This window comes from Acomys minous, assembly GCF_964271855.1.
Source record: "Acomys minous genome assembly, chromosome: 6".
In the NCBI taxonomy this organism is placed as follows: domain Eukaryota; kingdom Metazoa; phylum Chordata; class Mammalia; order Rodentia; family Muridae; genus Acomys; species Acomys minous.
In genome coordinates, this window is record NC_140487.1 from 43953807 (window position 1) to 43978099 (window position 24293).

The 24293-nt window shown below is 40.2% G+C and overlaps 1 protein-coding gene across 1 annotated transcript in view; it reads left to right on the top strand.

The window, feature by feature from the left end:
* The window catches only part of IL23R (interleukin 23 receptor), a 62071-nt gene extending 39458 nt beyond the window's left edge, over positions 1 to 22613 (top strand). The window contains exons 9-12 of the mRNA XM_084784795.1: positions 10001 to 10087; positions 12868 to 12970; positions 17741 to 17831; positions 20715 to 22613. Coding sequence (XP_084640921.1) covers positions 10001 to 10087; positions 12868 to 12970; positions 17741 to 17831; positions 20715 to 21353 — 920 coding nt within the window. The 3' untranslated portion in view covers positions 21354 to 22613. The remainder of the gene's footprint in view (positions 1 to 10000; positions 10088 to 12867; positions 12971 to 17740; positions 17832 to 20714) is intronic.
* The last annotated feature ends 1680 nt before the right edge of the window (positions 22614 to 24293 follow it).

The following is a 24293-nucleotide window of genomic DNA, read 5'->3' on the forward strand; positions in this document are numbered from 1 at the left end:
TTCTCCTAGTTTATAGACATACCATGACTTATTTAATAATTTTCTTATTTTTTATGTTTTTGTGGTTTGTGTATGTGGATGCTCTGCCTGCATATACGGCTGTGCACCACAGGCACGCAATGCCTAAGGAGGCCAGAGGAGATCTGATCCATTGAAACTGGAGTTACATTTGTGCCAAAAGGTGGATTCTGGGACTCCAACTTGGCTCCTCTGAAAAAGCAGACAGTGCTCTTGGTTGCTGAGCCTTCCCTCCAGCCCACATTTCCTTATTTCAACAAAAATTTCAGCTACTTCATTTTATTGTCATCGATAAGCTTTTAAAAAAACAGATTTGCACTTAAACTTTTGTTTCTTTATGTCTAAAAAAGAATTGTTAAATACCAGCTAGGCAAAAACAAAAACAAAAACAAAAAAAAAAACGGTGCTGGGATTTGTGGGTAAAGTGATTGCTGTGCAAGAATAAGGCTCTGAGTTCCGATTCCCATCCCCTCTGTAAAAGCCCTGCGCAGCAATAGCTATCTGTACCTACAGGGCGTGGGCGGGGCGTGGGCGGGGCGTGGGCGGGGCAGAGGTCGGCAGATCCCAGTGGCTGATTAGCCAGTCAGTCCAGCCCATCAGTGAGCTCCGGGTCCAATAAGAGATCCATGTCTCAAAAAAAAAAAAAATGAGGTGATGAACAAAAGAAGTAGACACTGGAAGTCAGCCTCAGGCTTCCACATGCATATACATGGAAGAAAGCATCCTCACATACACAAGCACACACTCATACACACAGTTAAGCATATACATGTATACACTACACATAGAGTGTTGAACATACACACATACATCACCCACATCCAAAGTTAAGCACACACACCAAGCCATACATAGAATGAGAGAGAGAGAGAGAGAGAGAGAGAGAGAGAGAGAGAGAGAGAGAGAAGAGAAGAGAAGAGAAGGAGGAGGAGGAGGAGGAGGAGGAAGAGGAAGAAGAAATAAGAGTTAAGCACATTTTAAGGTGCATGTTGCCAAATCATCTTCTTTAATTCTATTGGTAATTTGATACATAAATACATTGTAGTTACATCTTTTCTACTCCTATATCTCTCCTCTACCCTCTACCTCCTCTCTTCCTCTCATGATCCCTTCATATACATACATATATGTGTGTGTATGTATATATGTGTATATGAACATATGTATATAAGCATATATAAATAATCACTGAATCCATTCAGTGTTGCGCTTATGTACGTGTTTGGGGCTGACACATACATAAGCGCATGGATCGCCTATTAGGGAGCTTACCCCCCGAAGACACCTAATTCATTCTCACTCAAAAGCCATTGCTTGTATGTAGCTCTTCATTTAGGAGTGAGGTCTTAGGAAGTTTCCCTCATCCTCATTGGCACATCAACTGGTGTGTTCATTATGCAGGCTCTGTTTAGGCAGCCGTATTGTTGAGAGATCACGGGAGCAGCTCCCTGTCTGAAAGACACAATCTTGCAGCAGGCATCTTGGTCCTCTGGCTCTCACAAACTTCCTGCTCCCTTTTCTACCGTGTCTCCTGGGCATGGGTATTGGAGTTGTGTTGTAGATGTGCTAATTGGGGCTGTGTGTCCCATGGTCATTTTGTCTCAGCATTTTGAACAGTTGTGGATCCCTGTGGTAGTCTCCATCTGTTGAAAAAAAAAAAAGGTTTCTTTGATGAGGCCTAAGAGCTACACTTATCTGTGGGCATAAGCATAATTGTTTAGAAATAGAAGCTATACTGATTTAGGAAAATGGCAGTAGTAGTTTCTCAAACACTTTTAGCAAGTCTTTACTATTTACTTTTTAAAGAATCCATTGGGGCTGGAGAGATGGCTCAGAGGTTAAGAGCACTGGCTGCTCTTCCGGAGGTCCTTAGTTTAATTCCCAGAAACTACATGGTGGCTGATAACCATTTATAATGAGATATGGTGCCCTCTTCTGGCAGGCAGGCAGAACACTGTATGCATAATAAATAATATTTTTAAAAATCCATAAAAATAGTTTATTATTGTGTTAATTAAATATTAATTTATCCTACCACATGATAGGCATTACAAGTGCTTAAGAACCCCAGTAAGCAAAGGAGACAAAGATCTATACCTTGGAGAAGTTTTATTCTAGAGAAGGTAAAAAAGAATAAAAAAAGAAGGTAAAAAAGAAAACAACAAGTTTCTTTGCCTTGTAAGTACAAATTCAAATCAAAGCAGGAAGAAGCAATCTACACAGATTAAGATTAACATGACTTGTGACTGAAAAGAAAAAATGGGTTGCTCTGTTATTTATAAAAAGTTATTTAGGTTAGCCAGTTTGCTTGGTGAGGAAGGGTTTTTTCCAACAGCTAAACTCAAAGCAATTAATAACTTATGTATAAGGAAGTACAGCCCAAACAACCATGTTCCTTCCATAGAGGATTTTCCAATTTTATTTTCTAAAATGATTACATGGGTTTCACTGACTTCCAAAATTCTATCCAGCTAGGCTAGCAGGCATTTCTCGATATTACAGCTCTCTGAAGAGATCTTTTCCTTGCCTTTAAACCCTGGTCTTGGGCACTAGGCATGGGTGCACATGCCTATAATCCTGTCACATGGATAGCTGCAGCAAGAGGGTTTGAGTTCAAGTCTGGCCTAAGTTATGTAGTGAGAGCTCACCAATGAATGAACAGATGAACGAGGAGAACACAAGCATCAAAAGAAAAAAAAAAAAACCTTGTCTCAGGCTGAAGTGTTGGTCCAGTGGTAGAGCACTTGCCTTCCTTGTTTTAGTTCTCAGGACTGCCAACTAAGACACAATAAAAAGTTTCTTCAAACGCACATCAAAGAGAAACTGAAACAGGTCGTTTATAGGAAGAGTTAGGTGTCTTGAATGGCATAAGCTCTTGCTCCTTCATTGACACAGGAATGGCCTGAGTCAACCCTCTCTCAGCCATCTGTCTATGTGCTCTACATGTATGCCAATAATAAATCTATGCTTCAAATGTAGGGCTCGCCATGAAAATACACAAGTGAGAAGGTAGTAAGTAGTAGTATGGCACCAACTACTTCACACCTTATCGTGAACAGATGTTGAGGAAACAGGCTTAGTTTGAGGTGATGGTAATGAAAACACAGGACTCCGAATATTTTGAGATGGTATGAAGAAGGGGGTGGTCTGAGAGAGGAAAAAAAAGAACATGTGAGAAAGGTGAATTTGTTCAAGGCAGGATAGCGGTGGCCAATTCATAGTAAGTTTTCCAAGCTGGTTTCAGTTGAGTAAATTATCTCAAGCACAGTGTTTCTCAGGGTGGGAACCCTGGACCGGTTGCATTGAAAATGCCTGAGCAGATCTTGGAGCTCTTCAAATCCCAGACACTTCTGTAAAGGGAGTGTGAGAACCCTGTGCTCTAAACAGCAGACAGACCTTCAAGATAGAAGCGCTGGGTGTGGTGGCTGTTAACCTGTAATTGCAGGCTGAGGCACTAGGACTTCAAGGGCAGTCTGGATAACAGAGTGTGCTCTAAGCCAGCCTGGAATATGTAATGAGACCCATCTTTCACCCCAACAATAGAGAGAATTACTAGTTACCAATCTTCCCAGGTGCAGTGTTCCGGCTTCTTGTGTTCCTTAGCTAACTCAACTAGAAAACAGAGGCAAACACCACCGTCTGGACGGTCCCAAAGGCAAGAGAGACGGCACACAGAACAGGCTTCTGGGTTGGGTTCCCAGGGCCTCAAGCAGCAAGGTAAAAGGTGCGCTCCCAAGGCCACACAGTCAGCTACTACACACAGTCCGGCATTTCTACACACCTCTTTAGAGTTCTTTGCTCTTATTTCTAGAGTTTAAGCTTGGCTTAATGACTGCTCATGCGCACTGCCTCTGTGTCTTCAAGAAGATCTGTTGGCTAGTGTCCTCACGATCCTCTTTGCCTTAGGTGATTTGGTCTGGCTGTGAGGTCTCGGGGGACTCAGAACCACTGAAGTCCTCTAACTCACCAACCTGGACAGCTGCTGTAGAAAACCCCTTGGGTCTCTAAACGCAGAAAATATCAGAAATGCGAAAGATGATTCATCAACAATTTGTAGCAAACTAATACTGAAAAGTTATCTCCCTGAACCAGTACTACCGGACAAATAGGCAACATTTCTCTGTCCTGCAGACCTCTCTGTAAGGGAAAAGGGCTCGAGTTTCGAAATCCCTTTATGAAGTTAGAGCGCCAAGGGAAAGGCAATAACTTCATAGTGACTAATTAGTGCTTGAACTGCAACTTTCAGTAGACGTTTCCCAGAGAAGACAGAGACCTATTTGGACGGTTTTCCAGAGGAAGGCAAGTGTGAGCATGCCGGGAAACTTCATTTCACTTTGTTCCTGAGAAGTTACTGGCTGTAGCATCACCAGCACTCCTGATTCCGTGTTTATTAGTTCTTCAGGGTGTTTAGTGCATAAAGAAGGAAAAACAAGCATCTCAATAGAACTCAATATAGGTGCCATTAAATGTAATGCAAGTAAGATAATAGTGTATAGAATGTTTTCCAAATTTTCTCTTATTTATACCTAGAGATTTGTCCTTTACCCATAAAAGATGAATTATAATTTGTAGAATAAACTGTGAAACAAACACACTTCCTTGAAATGTGAGCCATTTGGGGGCTCCTCGTTGAGATTTTTATCTTCTCCTGGTCTAATAAATCACTGTGTTTCTGTAGAATAAGTAACAATTCAAGAATTCTGATAGACGGCCTAGTGAGATTGCTCAGCGGGTAGGTGTGGGCTTTTCTTCCCAAGGGGCTACTAGACTATTCAGACCTGAGCACTGTGCCCCAAAATAAAGCTGGAGCTTTGGAGAATCTTAACAGGCAAAAAATTTGATGTGTTTTGACCTCAGACCCTCCTTTCTATGTGGGCCACATGGCTTGGGGAATTTTCTTTTAAAAGCATCTGATTGTTTTCCTTTCCTTTGTCTTATTCGTTGCACAACAACATGCCTTTTTCTCTGTAAACATACTTACAGTGGAGGAATGCATAAATTAAGAGTCCCTTAGCAGTGTCTCTGTATACCCTGCCACCTTTAATATACACGAATGGTATGGTCATTAACCCATGAAATAATTCTTGATATGGCTTAGTTTTCCAGGTGTCATGGTGAATTTGTTGGGGATACCATTGTTTCTTCCTTGGGCTTCTGATGCCTGCCTGATGTTGTATGTTCAGTGTCTTCACTTTACCAATCAGTACATATGCACTAGGCCAAATTTTTGCCCTTGGTCTGATGGTATTGAATTCTACCCTCACAGGTTTGGTTGGCCTGGGATGATAGTCCTTAAATGCTGTTACACAGTAAGATTAGAAAGACAGGAACCAAAGGAGATATTTGTGTTTTAAGGAAAAAAAAAAGACTTCCTTTTTCTTTGACTCTTCTTTCTTTTGGAAAGAAGTAGAGAGAATGACACTCCTGTTTAGCTCTGATCTAAGTTCTTATAATTCAGTTCTTAACAGACACAAAGACTAACAAAGGAAGAAGTAAACAACGCAGTCTCCTAGAGGTTTGTGTTTGTGGCCCAAGAAGCCCACTTACAGAACACTGCCTTGAAAAATACTAGAGATATGGAGCTCAAGATGTATGGGAAAGAATCAACTGACCAAAAAAAAAAAAAAAAAAAAAAGGAAATTTATGTGCAATAACATTTGTCCTAATGCTAATTATAACAGTAAAAATTTGAAGCCAATTTAAATATCCAACATAGCAATAGATAATGTTTTTGAGGGTTTAATTTTTGTAAAACATGATACTAAGTGTTTTATGTAAACTTTCTCATTGTGGTGGTTTGAATGAGAATGGCCCCCAGTGAGCTATTATGTTTAGTCTCTAGTTAGTGAAACTGTTTGCAGAAGAGTTATTGGGGGAGGTGAGACCAGATCTCTATCTCTCTCTCTCTCTCTCTCTCTCTCTCTCTCTCTCTCTCTCTCTGTCTCTCTTCTCCTCCCTCTTCTCTCTCTCTGTCTCTCTCTCTGTCTCTCTCTCTGTCTCTCTGTCTCTGTCTCTCTGTCTCTGTCTCTCTGTCTCTGTCTCTCTGCCTCTGTCTCTGTCTCTGTATCTCTCTCTCTCTCTCTCTCTCTCTCTCTCTCTCTCTCTCTCCTCTCTCCTCTCTTTTCCCTCCTCTCTACCTGCAACTTGCTGGTCAGGTGTGAGCTTTCAACTACTACTCCAACAACCATATTTGGCTTCATCATAATTCAAGTCATCCGTTAAATACCTTTCTTTACAAATTGCCTTGGTCATGGTGTCCCTTCACAGCAATAGAACAGTAACCAAGACAACACTCATTAAGATTCCTGAGTGAAACATGGCTGTTTTCCAGTTGTACAGGGAAGAATACAAGTCACAGAGAGGATTAGTAATTTACTCGGGATTATATAATTCCAAGTGGTGGATCTAGGATCTAGGACCTATGTGAGTCAGCAGTTTGTGTTCAAAACAGTTTCTCAACAGGACTGTGATTGAGTGGATATTGCGTGAGTATTAAGTAATTGTAAATGTGTTTTGAGTAATTTTTAATGAGGATGTGATTATTGTATAATCCTGAGTGGAAAAGACACATGGTGACATTGTTAAAGCATGTGGTCTCCAAAAGGGTATTAATGTGGAAACAATACTTAACCAATATTAAGGATGACTGTCTCTACGTTCTGAAATCCTGTATACTCTCCATAACTTCAATGCTTCCCAAAATTAGTTTGTTTTTTACTGAATGATCAAGAAAAATATCTGGAGAAAATAACCATCTGCTGATATAAAGAATCAGTGCTCACTGCTTTAGCCCAGTAACACGCACTGTGCTGGGATGGAGAGCCTCGTGAGGCCAGGCAGTGCCAATACACTGTGCCTTTTCCCCAGAGAAGCAATGCTATCTCTTTTGAGACCAGACTGCTAGCGGGGCCACCACCCTGAACTGTCCTGCTTCAAGAGTGAGACTATTAATTCATCAGACTCATGACCAGTTCAAAGTAAATGTAAAAACTAGATGAGAAATTCCACTCTTCAACTGCCATGTAGGTGACATTTGCAAGTTTGTCACCAGTTTTAACTCTTCCTTCGCTCATCACAGCATGCTTAGTTATGATAAAGTTACAGGCATGATCGTGAGGCTCAGCAAAGAGCATATGAGGTCTACTGTGTCACCTGAAACACACTGGGAGGTACTGAATGGTTTCCTCACAGTGACGACAAACAGTTTGCCCGGAAGTGGGGGGAGAGAGAGAGCTAAGGAGATCATTTGGCACCAACTCTAAGACGAAGAAGAAGAAAACAAAAAACAAATCAGAATACATTATTTCCAAAACCAGTCCTTTTTGGAATAGATTTGGTTACTTTAGCCTGATATTGGTTGGGCTAGAGAGTCCATTTATCTTCTGCTTTTTACCCAAGGATAAGGAAGTCTTCTTAGTGAAAACAGTCTAAATTCTTTTCAGACACATTGTCCTCTGTTAGGATCATTCTTACTTTCAATGTCAATGTATGTAAGCTACATCAAAATTATTTCCAAATTACAAGTTATTTCGGTTTCTGAATAGCCCCAAATATATCCTGTAATGATATACTAGTTACCCACTGTACCACTCTGCGGCAGGACAGAGTTGTCTCCCTATGAACAGAATCCCACAAGTAATGAAGAATAGAGGTAGGGTGAGGTTTGGCAGCATGTTAGCTAATGACCTGTGTGACCTGTGCTTAAAGCTGACGTAAGCAATGTTTTACGGTGGTAAAAAAGTCTATGTATGGGTGTGCCATTCTATTTGTGGGTGTTTTCTTATGTTCAAATGCTTAAAAGTACTACGAAATACTAATAGCTGGTGAATTAAGAGGGTAGAGTTAGATTATTTTTCATCACACACTGTAATATCTTCACCATAACTTTTGCTTTTATAGTAAAAAAAATATTTAAGTAAGATTTAGAAAGAAACTAACTAACCACTTGGTGGCAGCATAACATGGTGAATATATGGCTTCTCTTCAGTCCTATGCTTTAAAACAAAAACGTCATAGATTTGATTTCTTCTCTGATAGTTCTGTTTATAAGTTATTTTATTTAGATAGCTAATTCTTTGTAAAATTACCCTCTCATAATTAAGCACTTCTTTTAAATGACTGGTTTAACTTAAATGAGTGCACCTCATTGATTTGAAACTGTGATAACAGACTGCAAAGGAAATTTTTATTTACTCATTAAGGCTAAATAAATGTGAGATATAGTCATTTTAATATGATAAGAGTTAATGACCCAGGGAATTTTTCATTGCCAAATAATCAACAGTAGTTTATACAACAAAACTATATTAACTTGTATTAAAAGAGCACAATTTATTTTTTTAAATATAAGTGATAGTTTTCAAATAATACAAGTAAAAATAAAAATAACAGCAACACATGCTGTAAACCTCTGCCTTTGCCAAAGGGAAAACCATGCGGCATTTTAATGTAGTAGCTCTGTTTTTTACATTCCAAAAGCAAGTAGCTGCAGGTCCTTCTTGTGAGAATTATCACTGCTCTGTGATCTGCTCCTCAACACTAGCCAACCTGGCTGTCAGCCATGTCAGCATAGCCTTCACCACTCAGAACTTAGCAGAACTACTTACCAGGGAGCAGAAGAGACCTAGCAGAACACTCAGAGAGGCTCAAAGTGATTTCTGATTGCCACAATTGACAAGAAACACTTTCCTCTTGCTGTAGAGAGAAAGAGTCCAAACACAAGACAGAACTTTCAGTTTTCTGGTGCTTTCATAGCCCCAAATCCCCCAGATCACAGTTTACAGAAAACTGCCATGAAATTGCCTGCATACAATTTTTTTTAATCTAAAGGCCTACAGTAATCTTTTCTTTCAGTATGTGTTGTCCATTTTTAAACGTGTCCCATGAACCACACTTTATCCCATATGCCTTTGGTGCCAGGAACATCTTAAGTTGTCCAAGACACTTTTTCAAAAGGTGAATTTGAATAGTGACACTAGAATTTCTGGATTGCTGGGGTTTGAGGGACGCTGAACTTAGAACCTGTTTCAGAATCAGAGCCTTCTTCTGGCCTGTCTTCTGCCAACTATGAGGGCTATGTCCTTGATGTCACCTCTGGCTGCTCTCAATTAGGAAGAAGCAGGAGGTGGGCAATCCTGGGACTCCTTTGAATTCCAACTTAAAGTAACTGCCAAGACTTCTTACCTCACCCAATTTTGAAGCTTTCATTAGTGGGGCCCTGAGAATATGGTGGCTAGACAGGCCTGGCCGAGATCCACAGAAGCCAGGAAGTCCCCAAAGGAATTTTAGTGACATCTCAGCTCTGCACTACAACCCCAAGGTATCTGCTCATAAAGTTCAGCTTAGTGCAGCCAAACTAGAGCCTGGGCTATCAAGGCAGCTTAAGTTCTTCTCAGCATCATTTATTTGAAGAAGCCAAGTAGGGACAAGTTGTTGTGCATTTTCGTGGCTGGGTGGAATTTTTATCTTGGTACTGTCTTAGTATTTGTTGCTTAGAAACCAAGTGAAATTGCTAGCCACATTGGAATTTTAAAGACTGATGTAGTGTTTAATGATCCATGCAGAAGTTCCTTTCTTTGAGATGTAGTCACTGAAAAGAAAATAAGACAAGATACAAGCTGGGCATGGTGGCGCACACCTTTAATCCCAGCACTCAGAGAGTCAGGGGCAGGCAGATGGCTGTGATTTAAGGCCAGCCTGGTTTACAAAGTAAGTCCAGGACAGCCAAGGATACACAGAGAAACTCTGTTTCAAAAAGAAGAAGAAGAAGAAGAAGAAGAAGAAGAAGAAGAAGAAGAAGAAGAAGAAGAAGAAGAAGAAGAAGAAAGAGGTAGACGTTTGAGACCTTGTCTTTATCTCTCCTTCTGTACCTATTAAAATTACTAATTTAATCATCTCCAAACAAGAGAAGAATGTCTCAGCAAAGTCAGACACCTGAATGCTAAGACCTAAGATGCTGACACCTTTTCTTTTCTGTTTTAAGTTTCCCAGGTCACATCAAAATCATCCCATGAGCCTCAGAAGATTGAGGTGTTCACTGCCACAATCTTCAAAGGATATCCTACTTCTGGTAAACTCACTAGCGCACACACACTATGTATGTATGTATGTGTGTGTGTGCACGTGCGTGCGTGCGTGTATGTGTGTGTGTGTGTGTGTGTGTGTGTGTGTGTGTGCACGCGCGCACAGGTAACTTCCACAGCAAAAACAATGTATCAACATTTCCGGGAAATACAATAACCAGCTGCTTCCTATAGGAAAATACTTGGTTAGGTTTAAAATGTGTTTACACTGAATGTGAGCAACAACTCAGAGACCACTGTCTTCTGTGGTAGTAAGATTAGTTACATTGTTATTTCAGCAGACTGTGGGTCTCAAGTCCCAAAAATGTCTTTTAAAAAAAATACCACCTACCCACCATGTGCTAGAATTGTATATACACCATCTGTCAATCTCAATAGCAACCTGTTGAGATAAATGGCATAGATCTACTTTATAGATGAGAAGACTGAAACTTGGGAAATTTAAAGAATGTTCAAATGTACAAAGCTGTTAGAAATTTAAATTTTAGCCGGGCAGTGCTAGTGCACGCCTGTAATCACAGCACTTAAAAGGAGGCAGAGCCAGGTAGATCTCTGAGTTTGAGGCCAGCCTGGTCTACAGAGTGAGCTCCAGGACAACCAAGGTTACAAAGAAAAACCTTGTCTTAAAAAAAAAAGACATTCAAGTCTTACTCTTTTGTTTTTTATTTTGGTTTTGAAGACAGAGTCTAACACTATAGCCCAGTTCCAGGATTTTCTGAAACTCACAGCACACGCCTCCTGCCTCGGGTTCCCAAATGCTGGGATTACAGGCATGAAACAGCACTCTCAGCTGTATTCTTTTAAGTACATGTCTGTGTTCCTTCTCTTAGATGAACTAGCTCTCATTTTGTTAATATGGCTTGAAATGTTTTTATTTGTGGGCATATCTAAATATTTCAGTCATGCAAAAATATTAGATAAGATTGTACAATGGGCAAGTATAACCCTAAATTGAAACTTGGCATTAAAATACTTGAGGCCTGACTTTCTCACTAGTAGGCTATTTACTTCCTGGCACATAAATCTAACAGGGCTTAAATAAGAAAATTTTCAGGTTGTATTGATATTTTTGCACTTTTGTTAGTTTATTTAACAAATAAGTGTTAAATAAGTATGTACCAGGTACTGTTCTGGGTGATGAGAAATTAATAATGAAAAAAAAATGGACAAAGCTGAACATGGTGGGATGTCCCTATAAGCCCAGCAATAAGGAGGTGGAAACAGAAAGATCAATAGTTTAAAACCTCAGATACATAGCAGGTTAGAAGCCAATCTGGACTATGTGAGACCTTGTCAAAGAAAGGAGCACAGAGGGAGGGATACAGGAAGGATGGCAGGAAGGCAGACAGACAGAAAGGAGGGAAGGAAGGAAGGAAGGAAGGAAGAGAAATGTCTTTGTCTTCATGGGGCATCTACTATTGATAGATAGGAGGAAAACTATTAACAAAACAACAAAATGTTCCATGTTATACAGTAATATGAAGCAGGCAAAAACACCCCAGTACAGATTCCTAATTGCAGACATGCACATTGAAATTTCTGCGGAAATTGTTGAGGCTGGGGACTCATGGCTCTGCCATTAGCTAGGTGGTACTATCTATATCTTATGGAAAATAACATGTGAATCTCAACAAGTTTATAATTAGTCCCCAAGTTCACTGAGCTGATGAGTGGCAGAGTCCAGTCAGCCTCTTGGTCCCTCCTGATACCATTTCTGCAAACACCATGTTATCTTGATAATACTCTCTGCAATTCCAAGCTCAATGCTCAAGGGGGTGCAGCAGCCCTTAACTCCATTAGTCGCTTAGCATATTAAATAATAACTCTTTGGCCCCGGGAGAAATACTAATTCCCTTGTCGGTGAGAATTTGAAACAGACTAAAGTTCATAGGCTCCACTTTGGCAAGTGGCTTAAAAGATGAGGAAGGACAGGCTGAAAACGCCCGTGTGAATAGACAGAGTTGTGACTAGTGTGGGCCCAGCAGCTCCTTAGTGCTAATTATAAAAGAAAAGTGGGAAAGCGAGGCAGGGATGGGAGAAGGATGGGAGGAAGCTGCTACTCTGCATGGCCCCACAGCAAATTCCAGACTGGTAAGTCACATCTGAAATATCTTCTAGATCTGAAACTGTTGAGGTTATTTCCCTGGTACTAGGGAAAACACATGTAGGATAAACTATATTGAAGAGAGCCAAAGAGATTAATTCAACTTCAAAGTATAAAAGAAGTGTTTTTAAAAGGGGTGAAAGATGTGGCAATTTTGATTTCTTCCTTACAGCATTATGGTTCTAAACAGAATTAATCACTGTGCTTTTTCATAGATTAAGTTTTGTTTTTGAAAAATTGAGGGAAGTCAGAAATAGATTCTGCCTCACAGGACAGGTTACAAAACTGATCATAGTTGTGACTTTGGCCAGCCTTAGACTTTGTCCCAGCGATTGGGAATTCTCAGCTGTGTCAGCCAAAGCAAGTGAGGTTTGTCACAATACATACTCACATAAAATATGTATGTGTGAGTTGACCACATTTGCTGGAGGTGCACTTCTAGAAACCCACTGACCTCAGGTAGATGCGGTCCAATTTCCTCAGACAGAAGATGGCTTCCTGGGCTGTACAGTCAGGCAATCTGGAAGGCATTCACTTCATAGTCTTAGGTAAAGGTTGACCTTGCCTTCCCCTCCCTTTGAGAAACAGGATACAGAAAACAATGATACGGTCACCACAGGGACACAAATGCCCAGTTACAATTACTTCTCTTTCCTTTGTTAGATAATAGTGAAGACATTGGATTTTTGTCGGGAATGGTCTTCTTGGCCATCATGTTGCTGATTTTTTCTCTGATTGGGATATTTAACAGATCGCTTCGAATAGGGTAGGTTTCTGTAGTTCCTGCTTCTTGATTTAGGCCATATATATGTACTATCAAAATGGAGTCAACTCAATTACTTAATTGAAAAACACATCAATATCTTTATTTTGAAAAAGGGAAGTTTGTTATTACCATCATTGTGTGTGTGTGTGTGTGTGTGTGTAATATATGGCTAGGAGAGTACACATGCCACAGTGTGTGCTTGGAGATCAAAAGAACAACTTTGTGGAGTTGGTTCTCTCTTTCCACCTTTGTGTGAGTTTCAGGAATTGAACTCAGATCATCAGATTTTGCACAGCAAGACCTTTACCACCTGAGCCATCTCACCAGCCCAGAAAAGTGAAAGTTAAAGGACAGACATTTCATAAGCACCTACCCTTGTGAAGCTCTTTACACATGTCATTCAGTGAATCCTCAAAATGATTCCATCAGAAAAGCTCTGTGTCCCATATGCTGATGATCTAGACAAGGCTTAGGAAGAAAGGTTGACTCCTCCACCCAAGGGCACCAAGTACTCAGCGGGCAGGGATAGTGGATGCCAGTTTTCGTGTTCTCTTCTTCCTACACAGCACTTTCATTGTGCCTAGGCACTATGCAGAGAGCCTAGATTCTTCACAGTGGTCACAGCCTGCCTTAACTTCTGTGCAAACACACAGCTACATCAGTGTGAAAACAAGCAGGCTAGCTTTAATTTGTCCATTACCAACTGTGTGGATGTTTATGAGTCTAGCCTCAAGGCCTCTTCTATTTTAAAATGTTCTAACAATTTCATGCAAGTTTGTAGTGTGTTTTGGTCATATTCACCCCCCCATCCCCTTCTCTTATTTTCCCTTTTGTACCCCACTTAGTTTAATTGGGATTGTTGGCATGTGCATAGATGTAGAATTATTGACTGAACCATGGCCAACTTACCAGAGGCTACACCCTTAATGGAAAACAATTGCCCCTTGCCCACAGCAGTCACCTGCCTATAGCTGCTCAGCTATGGGTGGGAATCATGTGCCCCTCCCATATACACACTGGGATGCTTACTGACTAGATCTTGTACAAGTCTCATGCAGGTAGCCACAGCTGGTATGAGTTGGTGAGTGTGACAGCCCTGTTGTGTTCTGAAGACAGTGTCTCACGACACTCCTTCTGCCCTCTGGCTCTCACGTTTTTTCTGCCTCTTCTTCTGTCACGCTCTTGAGTCTTGTAAGGTGAGGGTGTTATAAATGGTCCAATCAGGCTAATAATTAAATAGTTACTTATTTCTCAGCATTTTGACCAGTTATGAGTCTTTGCACTGACTGCTAAGTACTGAAAAATAAATAAATAAATAAATAAATAAATAAAAGCTTCTCTGACCGAGGTTGGGGATAGTACTAATCTATGGGTATAAACAAATATGTAGAAGGCAGCTTGACAACAAGACTATTTAGCAAAACAGCAGTAGTAGATTTCTTCCTTATTTGGGTCTATGCTCTCCCCAGACATGAGCTTTTGACCACTTTATAGTACTACACTTGAATTTCCTCCCTGTGGGAACAAATCCAATCAGAGAGTGGTTGGTTACCCCAGTAACATTTGTAGCACTATTGTACCAATCGATATGTCTCGCCTGGCATTTTAATATTGTAGCATATGGGGTTACCAGTGGCTGAAACCACTGATGACTTTTCTCCCCCAGTGCCCTGTATAACTTCTTCCAGCACTGTGAACACAGGACAGTAGGAAGGAATTTTTCAAGTCAGTTCCAGCTTGATGTTTCTGTGTTCTGCTACCAAAGTGTATGAAGTCTTCAGAAATAAGATCTTGCCATTTGGTTATACTTATAGTTAGGGTTTTATTGCTGTGAAGAGGCACCATGACCATGGCAACTCTTATAAAGGAAAACATTTTATTGGTGCTGGCTTACAGATCAGAAGTTAAGCCCATTATCGTCATGGTGGAAATTATGATGGCACGCAGGCAGACATGGAGAGATAGCCGAGTGCTTCACATCTGGATCCACAGGCAGCAGGAAGTGAACGGTGACACACTGACCAGGCTTGAGAATCGGAGACCTCAAAGCCCATACCCTAGTGCCACACCTCTTCCAACAAAGCCACACCTCCTCCAACAAGGCTGCACATCCTAATAATGCCAATCTCTATGGGCTAATGGGAGCCATTTTTATTCAAACCACCACAGCAACTAAAATCAGCAGTAATATCCTGTGTTGTCTTGGGGAAGTTCTTTCAAATAATTTCTCCAAGTATGGTTTTAGTAAAGGTCTATGTCTACTTGTTCAAAATGAGATATGAGGAAGGAAAGGCCTCTGACTTTCCTAATGTTACCAGCTACATTTGACGTTTCTAATATGTCAATAGGCTAAAGTTGCTTAATGTTGCAATTTTCTAGTGCATCTAATTATACATAGATTTGGACGTACATGAACACTCACTGGTTTCATGTCCAATCAGAAATTGGAAGCCAGTTTCTCTCTCCCCTACCCCCCTCCCTCCCCTTCTCTCTCTCTCTCTCTCTCTCTCTCTCTCTCTCTCTCTCTCTCTTTCTCTCTCTCTCTTTCTTCCTTCCTTCTTTCCTTTTTTGTCATCACAGTTTTGTGAGATAATCTTTCATTGAAATGTATAATCAAAATGAAGGAGAAGGTTTTTAAGCAAGCTAGTCTATGAGTTGTACTAACTTGATATCTGCACAGGCTTTTCCTGCAGAACTTAAGTAATATTTCAATTTAAAATTATATGTTAATGAGCATATCTCTCATGCCTTTTCAAAGTAAAAAAAAACTAATATGTAATTTTACTTGGGGATGTATTAAAATCCATTTATTTATAAAAAATGCATTAATGCAAAAATAATGCCTACAAAAATTTTAGTATTTGTATTATCATCCAAACATATCTTAGTTATTTTGAAAATTTAGATAATAGCCATTTCATTACTATAACTAATATAATCCAAAGACTTTTAGTTCACAACCATGCATAAGAAAATAGAACAATTCATGGATAATTTAATTGCTTAAGTTCTAATTTTAAGAATATATAAAGGGGCTGGGGAGATGGTCTTTCAACAAAGCACTTGCCTTGCAAGCAGGGGAACTTGAGTTTGAGCCCTAGAACCAAAGTTAACGAAGGACACAGGTGGGGTGTTACTTATTTATAATCCCAGTGCCAGGAAAGCAGGAACAGACACCTCTGTGAGGCTTGCTTGTCAAGCTCCAGGCCAGTAATAGACTCTTTCTTTAAAATAAGGCACATGGCACCTAAGGAATGATGCCCAAGGTTGTCCTCAGGCCTCTACATGTACTCATATCTACATATCTACATATCCACATATATTATGAAAATATATACACATGCAAAATAGAAAGAAGAAGCCGTTCCAATATAAGTATTAACATACATGCAGACACTGTTATTGAGTACAACTATACATTACTGATGAAAAAAAAACCTGTTATTAGAATCAGATCTAAAACAGAGGCAAAAATCACATTTTAAATACGTACAACTAATACACTTAGCGATTACGACCAAGTTACCGATAATGCATCTGTGTCGCATTAAGACAAGAAGTAGAAGCACTTCCCTTGAAGTCTTTTAACTCCAAGAGTAAACGAGCTCATGTTTGAATCCTCTGCTTCAGGCTCCTTGAACCTTTGGTCCTCATCTGCATGTTCTATGAGCATGAGCCTGTACCTGCCTGAAGGCAAATGATGCACATGCATTGTCGGTGCCAGGGTCATGGTACATAATTTAAGATTACAGTTGCGCATTATCTTAGGCTATGAATATCGATTACATGGAAAACTCAAGGCAAGTGAAGTTGGCTATTACACTTAAGGCAGGTTCTCTTAAAGGCAGGTTAAACAAGCCAAGTACACAGTAAACCAGTACCTTTAAGTCTTAGGTGACTTTCAGATGTGTTATTTACTCTTGCTTTGAGATCTAGCAAAAGTTCCAGTCTCTTAGAGTGGAAGATATTTACAGAATATTGCATCGCCACATAAATACAATGAAACTAAGAGTAAATAAAAATTTAAAATATATGTGCAAAATCCCTGTATACTGCATCAGTGTGCTATGTAAAAACATTCCCATAGCACCAACTGACTAGCTTGGTCTAATTATAAAGAGCAGGAACTAATTGTAAAAACTGAGTCATAAAAGATTGTATAAGTATATGTAAAGAAATTGTTTTCCCTAGTGTCAGTCAAGGTCAAAGGAGCCTGCAAAGTTCACTTGGCCACCTTGGTTGTTACTTATGTGCTTAGAGAACTTGCTAAAACAAATAACAGGTGTTATTTTGTGTTGCACAGTCTCCTCATATATGAAAATATACCTCGGATCACTGTGGTCTTGTCTATATCCCTGGTACAACCTGTTTGCCCAAATGCGTTTGCACAGTCGACATGGAAGGTGCTTTCATACATGAAGCACCAGGAGGAACATCTGACAAAGTAGCAAATCAGCCTCTCACTAAATGCTTAGTGAGCGAGAGATGGAAGCCTTTGCTTCGTGAGGCGTGGCTGCATTCTATTCTAGCTCCATTTGTCACCTGTGATTGCCTGCACCGATTCTAAAGGAATGTTCTGAGAGAGGGTGACAGTCCCAGCACACAGGAGGCAGAGACAAGGGTTCAAGGCCAGCCTGGTCTGCAGAACACATGCCAGGACAGCCAAGGATACACAGAAAAACCTCGTGTCAAACAAAACAAAACAAAAACAAAAAAGGAAGGAAGGAGGAAGGGAGGGAGCTACTTCTTATGTATCATTTTGTTTTCTAGAATGAAAAGAAAAGTCTTACTGATGATCCCAAAGTGGCTTTATGAAGACATTCCTAACGTGGAAAATAGCAATGTTGCAAAATTATTACAGGTAATCAAACAGCAACAGAAATGGATTGGTGCCCAGTGTGATGGGGCATGCCAGAAATACTTGCACTGGGAAGGCTGAGGCAGGAGAATCACAAATTCAAGACCACCCTGAGCTATAGAAGGAGAACTTGTCAAACAAATAAGCAGAGGCTGTAGCGGTGGCTCAGTGGTTAAGACACCTGTTGCTCTTGCAGAGGACCCAGGTTCAATTCCTAGCACTTCTATGGTGGCCCACAGCCATGCATAAGTCCAGTTACAAAGGATCCTTCTCTGACCTTCTTGGGCACCATATGCACATATAATGCACATAGACATATACAAGAAAAACACTCATGCCTATAAAATAAAATAAATCTAAAAAATACTTAACAACAACAAAATTTTCATAATTGAAATATCAGTTGTGACTGAGTCTGCAGCAGTCTGATCATTAGAATGTGGAGGATATATATGGAAATGAAGTCTAGCATTTCAATCCCTACTTAGATGAAACAACAGAGTTAGGGGACTAAAGGGAAGGAAAACATACTATTCAGGAGGAAACTAAGATGGAAGATTGTTCAGTGCCTTCAGAGTAGAGGATGAAGAAAACATTCTGTAGAATATGCATTAAAGGCTCCATGAGGCTTGTTTACAAGAGATATAGATGTGTCCAAGTCTCAGAGAGGGTACCATTCCATTCCTCCAACTTTATGGGCTACACAAAGATTATTATTGGGTGCCCATGGAAGAAGGTATCACCAGAGGTGAGCTGGGTTTTATGTCAGCCAGAAAAAAAAGTACACAAAGGACAGGATTGGGAAGCTGGGGAGGTAGAGAAAGAGCTTTACCAGCTACAGAGCAAAGGAAGGGTCAGAAGTGTATGTTTTGAGAATTCTGCTTAGCTATCTCCATTTTCGATACCCAATCAGTGGGACAAGAATGTCATATGAGCCTATGGTGCTACCAGACCAATGGCCATAGAAAATGAGCCTAAATGTGATGGAGGCAGAGAGAAAATATGGAAAGATGAGGACTTTCTTGAGAGAAAGACTGTGCTAGGCAGAAAGGTGATGTGAGCTTAAGTACAGTGGGGGCAGCAAGATCGTGGGTAGACCAGGCCTATTTATAAAGCAGACACACATGGCTCTGCCTAAAGCTGGGTGGGCCCATTGTCTTAGTTTGCTTTCTTTTGATGTGATAAAACGCCATGACCAAAAACAACTTAGAGGGAAAAGAGTTTATTTTGCCTTACAGCTTGTTTAATTATGTTTCTTTTTTAACATATGCATTTATATTATCACACATGAATAAAATAAACTACGTACAGCAGGAGGAACCACGAGACAATCAGGAATTATATAAATGTAACATGCATAGTGATTTGGCTATTTGTATTTGTCAAACTCGAAATAAACATCTTTCCTAGCTTGTTGGGTCTAAATTTCTGAATGGAGATTAATATATATCAATCATATCTCATCTCTATTAACTTAAAACATCTATCTTGATCTAAAAACATCTTAACCCCCTGACCTATTAAGCTTAATTAAAAGACTAAACTATCTGCTCTTCAACTCCATTACAGACTTGAGAAGGAATAAAACTTAAATACCCAAGTGAACCAGAAGTGCAGGTTAGCAGCTTCCAAATTGGGGGAAAAAATGACTGAGACAATTTACTGTCTGAACAGTCACCCAACACTCTCTATAGTGTTGGAGCATCATCTTCAGCCTTCTGGCCCAATATATCTGACAGACATATTTGAGAGGCAGAAACTATTGAGGACTTGCTTACTTCTCATCTCAAGGCTCTAATTGTTACTCCAAATTAAGGTTATTTTTTAATTCAATGGTACTGAATTTTTCATATTGAGGCAAATCATGCTCATGTCAAAAACTAGTCTAATTTTATCACAAGAATATATATCCTAGGTCTAACAGATAGATATGATTCTATAGATATATGAGGTAAAATAGTTAAGTAAGGTCTTCAAAAACTTCAGAGACCTACAGAATTTGGCATTTAAAGATGTTTTTATTATTCTAAAGATTCTTGGACAAGACAAATTAACTCCTTGAAATACCCAGCCTGCCCCAAAGAAGATGATGAGCATCAAAGAACCTCCTCATGGAGGCAGCTTCAAATGTGGCAAACCAGGCACTGGACAAAATGTCCTTATGTCTGCCACAGACAGAGGCAGACTCTGTCTCATCCCAGGAAGGAAGGGCAGAGACTTGAGGCAGGAGCTGATGCAGAAGCCATGGACAAGTGCTGCTAACTGGCTTGCTTTCCATGACTTGTTCAGCGTGCTTTCTCATAGCACCTGGGACCACTAGCTCAGGGATGGCACTGCCCACAATGGTCTAGTCTCTCTCACATCAACCTTCAGTCAAGAAAATGCACCACCGGCCAATCTGACGGCTATGTTTTCTCAACCCTCCTCCAAAACGACTCTAGTTTGTGTCAAGTTGACATAAAACTAGTCAGCACACCTACTAATCAACATAGCCCAGACAAACATCATTTGAGTGAAGGGCTCTCAGGATAAAATTAAAAATAAACAAATAAAAAAAAAACTTTTAAGAGAGGTTTTAACCAAGAAATATGCTTAAGACATGGATTGCTTTAAATTCTTTCTTTGGGAGACCTAAATAAAACTTTAGAAGATATCAGAAAGATGGAAGGAGGAAATCATGCGGGAGATAAACACTGAGATAAAAGGGAGAGGAAAGTTTGGGAACGAACATTTCAGCCACAACTCAACTGTTCAGTTGATTCCTTTAAATGGTTTTGGATGTTTTGTTTTGTTTTAATTTTGTTGTTGTTGTTGTTGTTTTTTTTATTTTTTGGTGGGGGCTTTTGTTTGTAAAATGAAATAATATCTTCTTTTTTTTTTTTCTAGGAAAAAGGTATATTTGAGAACAATATCACCAGCGAGCAGGCCCTGGATGTGGACCCTGTGCTTACAGAGATAAGTGAGGTCTCTCTGCTGGAACACAAGCCCCCAGATCACAAAGACAAACGGTTCACGGGACTCCTGGAGACAAGAGACTGTGCAATAACTGCGTTGTCTACCAGCTCTTCTGTTGTGTACATCCCTGATCTCAACACTGGATACAAACCCCAGGCTTCAAACGTGCCCCCTGGAGGAAACCGTTTCATTAACGGAGATGAGAGAGACTCTGCAACCTTTGAGGCCACAGATGACCACTTTGCCAGAGTGAGAACATATCCCAACTTCGCATTTTCTGTCTCAAATATGACCTTACTAAACAAAACACTAATTTTTGATGAATTGAATCTTGTTTTAAATCAAGGTGAACTCAATCCCCTTGGCATACAAAACTCAAGACAGGAGGAAACCAACATGGTTTTGGAAAGTGGCTCACCCTGTGAGACCATCCCAGAGCAGACCCTGTTGTCTGATGAATTTGTCTCCTGTTTGGCAATGGGGAGAGAGGACCTGCCATCTATTAATTCTTACTTTCCACAGAACATTTTGGAAAGCCACTTCAGTGGTATTTCACTCCTACAAAAGTAGACTAGCCCATCAAAGCTCGTGTGAGAAGCTGTTTTTCCACCACAAGCCAGATCTTTCCTCAGAAGAAGTGTAGCCACTGTTCTAAGCACCAGGATGGAACACATCTCACCTACAAAACAAAACAAAAAAAGAAAGACAGCCAGGGTGTGTTTGTTTGTTCTCGTTTTAATATTCCCACTGAAGACAGGATCTCAGAAGCCATCGTGACTCTAACTCACTACATAGCTGAGGACGGCTAAACTCCTGATTTTCCTGCCTCTTTCTCCCAAGGGCTAGGATTAAAGGTGTATGCCACCAGAAACATTTCTTTCATACTTTCTTCACTAAATTGCACAGAACAGCTCTGTTTGTATAAAGGATAAATAGTGCAGAGTACAGCATAGTGAAACAAATGTAAAAAATGGGCCTTTAAGATCAAAACACGAGTGTTTTTTTTTTTTGCAAAGGCAGAAACAAGTTTACTTTTCATCTTATCACTTAAAATTCTCCTGAGTAAACAAGATACAGAACCAAACAACAAAACAAGTAAAGGCAGAAGCAGAGGCTAGCAGCTACGTACCATACTTTCTAATTGGTTTTCCACGGCTTTCCTTGTTTGAGATGAAAAGATTGAAAAATAGTGGTGGTTGGAACCACGGGCTTGCTTTCTCCCGAGTGGAGAGTGGTGGGCTTCATTCTGTGGCAAACACCAATATTCACACTGCAGTGAGGGAGGAGGCGCAGGATCGGCAGGACAGGTGGTTTGACTGTTACTGTCATGAAAGTACCCTGAAAACAGCCATGTATCCAACTCTGGGATGGTGAATATCTACTACATCTGCCTTTGTCCTGTTGCCTGGGTCTGCTGAAGACATTGCTGACTTGTCACTATGTGCCTCAGTTTACTTTTTTCCTCATTCTATAAAGCCATTCTGCTCCAAGGTAGAGCAAGTAGTTCAAATGTAAGATGCTTATAACTTAATGGAAGTTCTATTGTCTATCCTAAAATATACATGCATTTGTTGTACTTTATATAATCCAAAAAAGATGTTTTGTGTCACTCACAAAGTGCAAATGTTAAATGTTTTGGCTTATAAATTGTCATGACTTTGCCTTATTTGTCCCTAAAGGGAGACTGTAAATAGCAGAAAGAAGCAGGTCAGATTTAAGACACAATGACAAGACATGTTCATCTTTGTCTGTTGATGGATCTGGTATATTGCGGAGGACATTTCCATAGATCATGTCACTGTAATCATAAATCTAACCTGCCTGAAAAGCTTGTGTGCAGTTTAAAGGATGAAAGCAGAGAGTTCTTTGCTCTTCAGTAAATGCTTCCGCTGCAAATGCATGTCTCTTGCCCCAGGTGGTAGGAAAGGAGCAACAGTTTTTGTTCTGTGGTGCCTCCTCCTACCACATCCCAGCTCAGCACAGGAAAAGCTTACAAAGTAGCAGGTTTCTTTGTGGCTTTTTTTTTTTATATATATACTTCGTTTTGGCTGACACTCTCCCCACTTTGTGTCCCTGCCCCCATGCTCACTTAAGCCCGCCCACCCCAGTATTCCCTCTTGTCCTTACATTGCCCATTTCTTCTATGACCCTCCTCACCCGACTCCCCTTAAAACCTCTTTCCCCTCTCAAGGGACCCTTTCTAGGTTGCTGACCTCCACCCATGCTCACACCTACAAACGCACATATAAAATATTAGATCCTAAGATCCACATAGGAGAAAGAACATGATGTGCTGTCTTTCTGGGCAGGAGTTACTTCATGCCATATGATGTTTGGGGAGTGAAGAGATATGCTTAACAGCAGGTACCACTCTTGTAAAAGCCTGAGTTCCGCTCCCAGTGTCCACGTTGTTTGGCTCACAGCTGCTCAAGCCCCAGAGGATCAGTCAGCCTTTCTACCCTCTGAGAGCACCTGCACTCATGCACACAGACTCTAGACAGACAGACAGATATAATTTTAAGTACATATCTATAAGAAAAAATATATAATATTTTTTAGTCCCATCCATTTTCCTGAAATTTTCCTAACTTCGTTTTTCTTTGTGCTGAATAATATTCCACTGTACATAGGGACCAAAATTTCACTATCCATTTATCACTTAATGACATCTAGACTAGTGCCATTCCTTGATTATTGAAAGTAGAACAACAGAGAATGGTGAACAATATCTCTTTAGTGGGTGTCCTTCAGAAATAAGCCCAAGAGCAGAATACCTGCGAATACAATTGATCTGTTATTATAGATTTCTGAGGACTCTCCACGCTGTTTTCCATAGTGTCAGCACCAGTTTACACTTCCACCAAAAATGCATAAAGGTTCTCTTTTCCCCACCTTCTCACCAGTATTTGTTTTCTTGATAAAAGCCAGTCTGATTGGGGTGGGATGGAATCTCAAAGTTTTAATTTGAATTTTCATGATATTGAACACTTTAAAAAAAAAACAACTTCATTCTTTGGTGAGCTCTCTGTTAACTTCCTAAGCTTATTTTTCAAATTCAGGTTGTTTGTTTTCTTTTTAAATTTATGTGTATAGGTATTTTGCACACGTGCATGTCTGTACATCATGTGCCTATAGTACCCATGGAGGCCAGAAGACAGCAATGGATGCCCCTGGGACTGGAGTTACAAATGGTTGTGAGTCACCACGTTGCTGCTAGGAATCAAAGGCAGGTTCTCTAGAAGAGCAGTCAGTGTTGTTAACCACTGAGCCAGCTCTCTAGTCCCTTGTTTGTTTTCTTGTTGTTTGATTATTTTAGGTCTTTTAATATTCTAGATATTAGGCCTCTATTAGAAGTATAGCTGGCAAAAATGTCTCTCCCATTCTGTGAGCTATCTCTTCACTTGATTAACTATTTCCTTTGCTATATTAAAACCTTTTAATTTTGTGAGGTCCCAGTTGTTTCCTGAGCAACTGGGGAACCTATTCAAAAAGTCTTTGCCTGAAGAATAA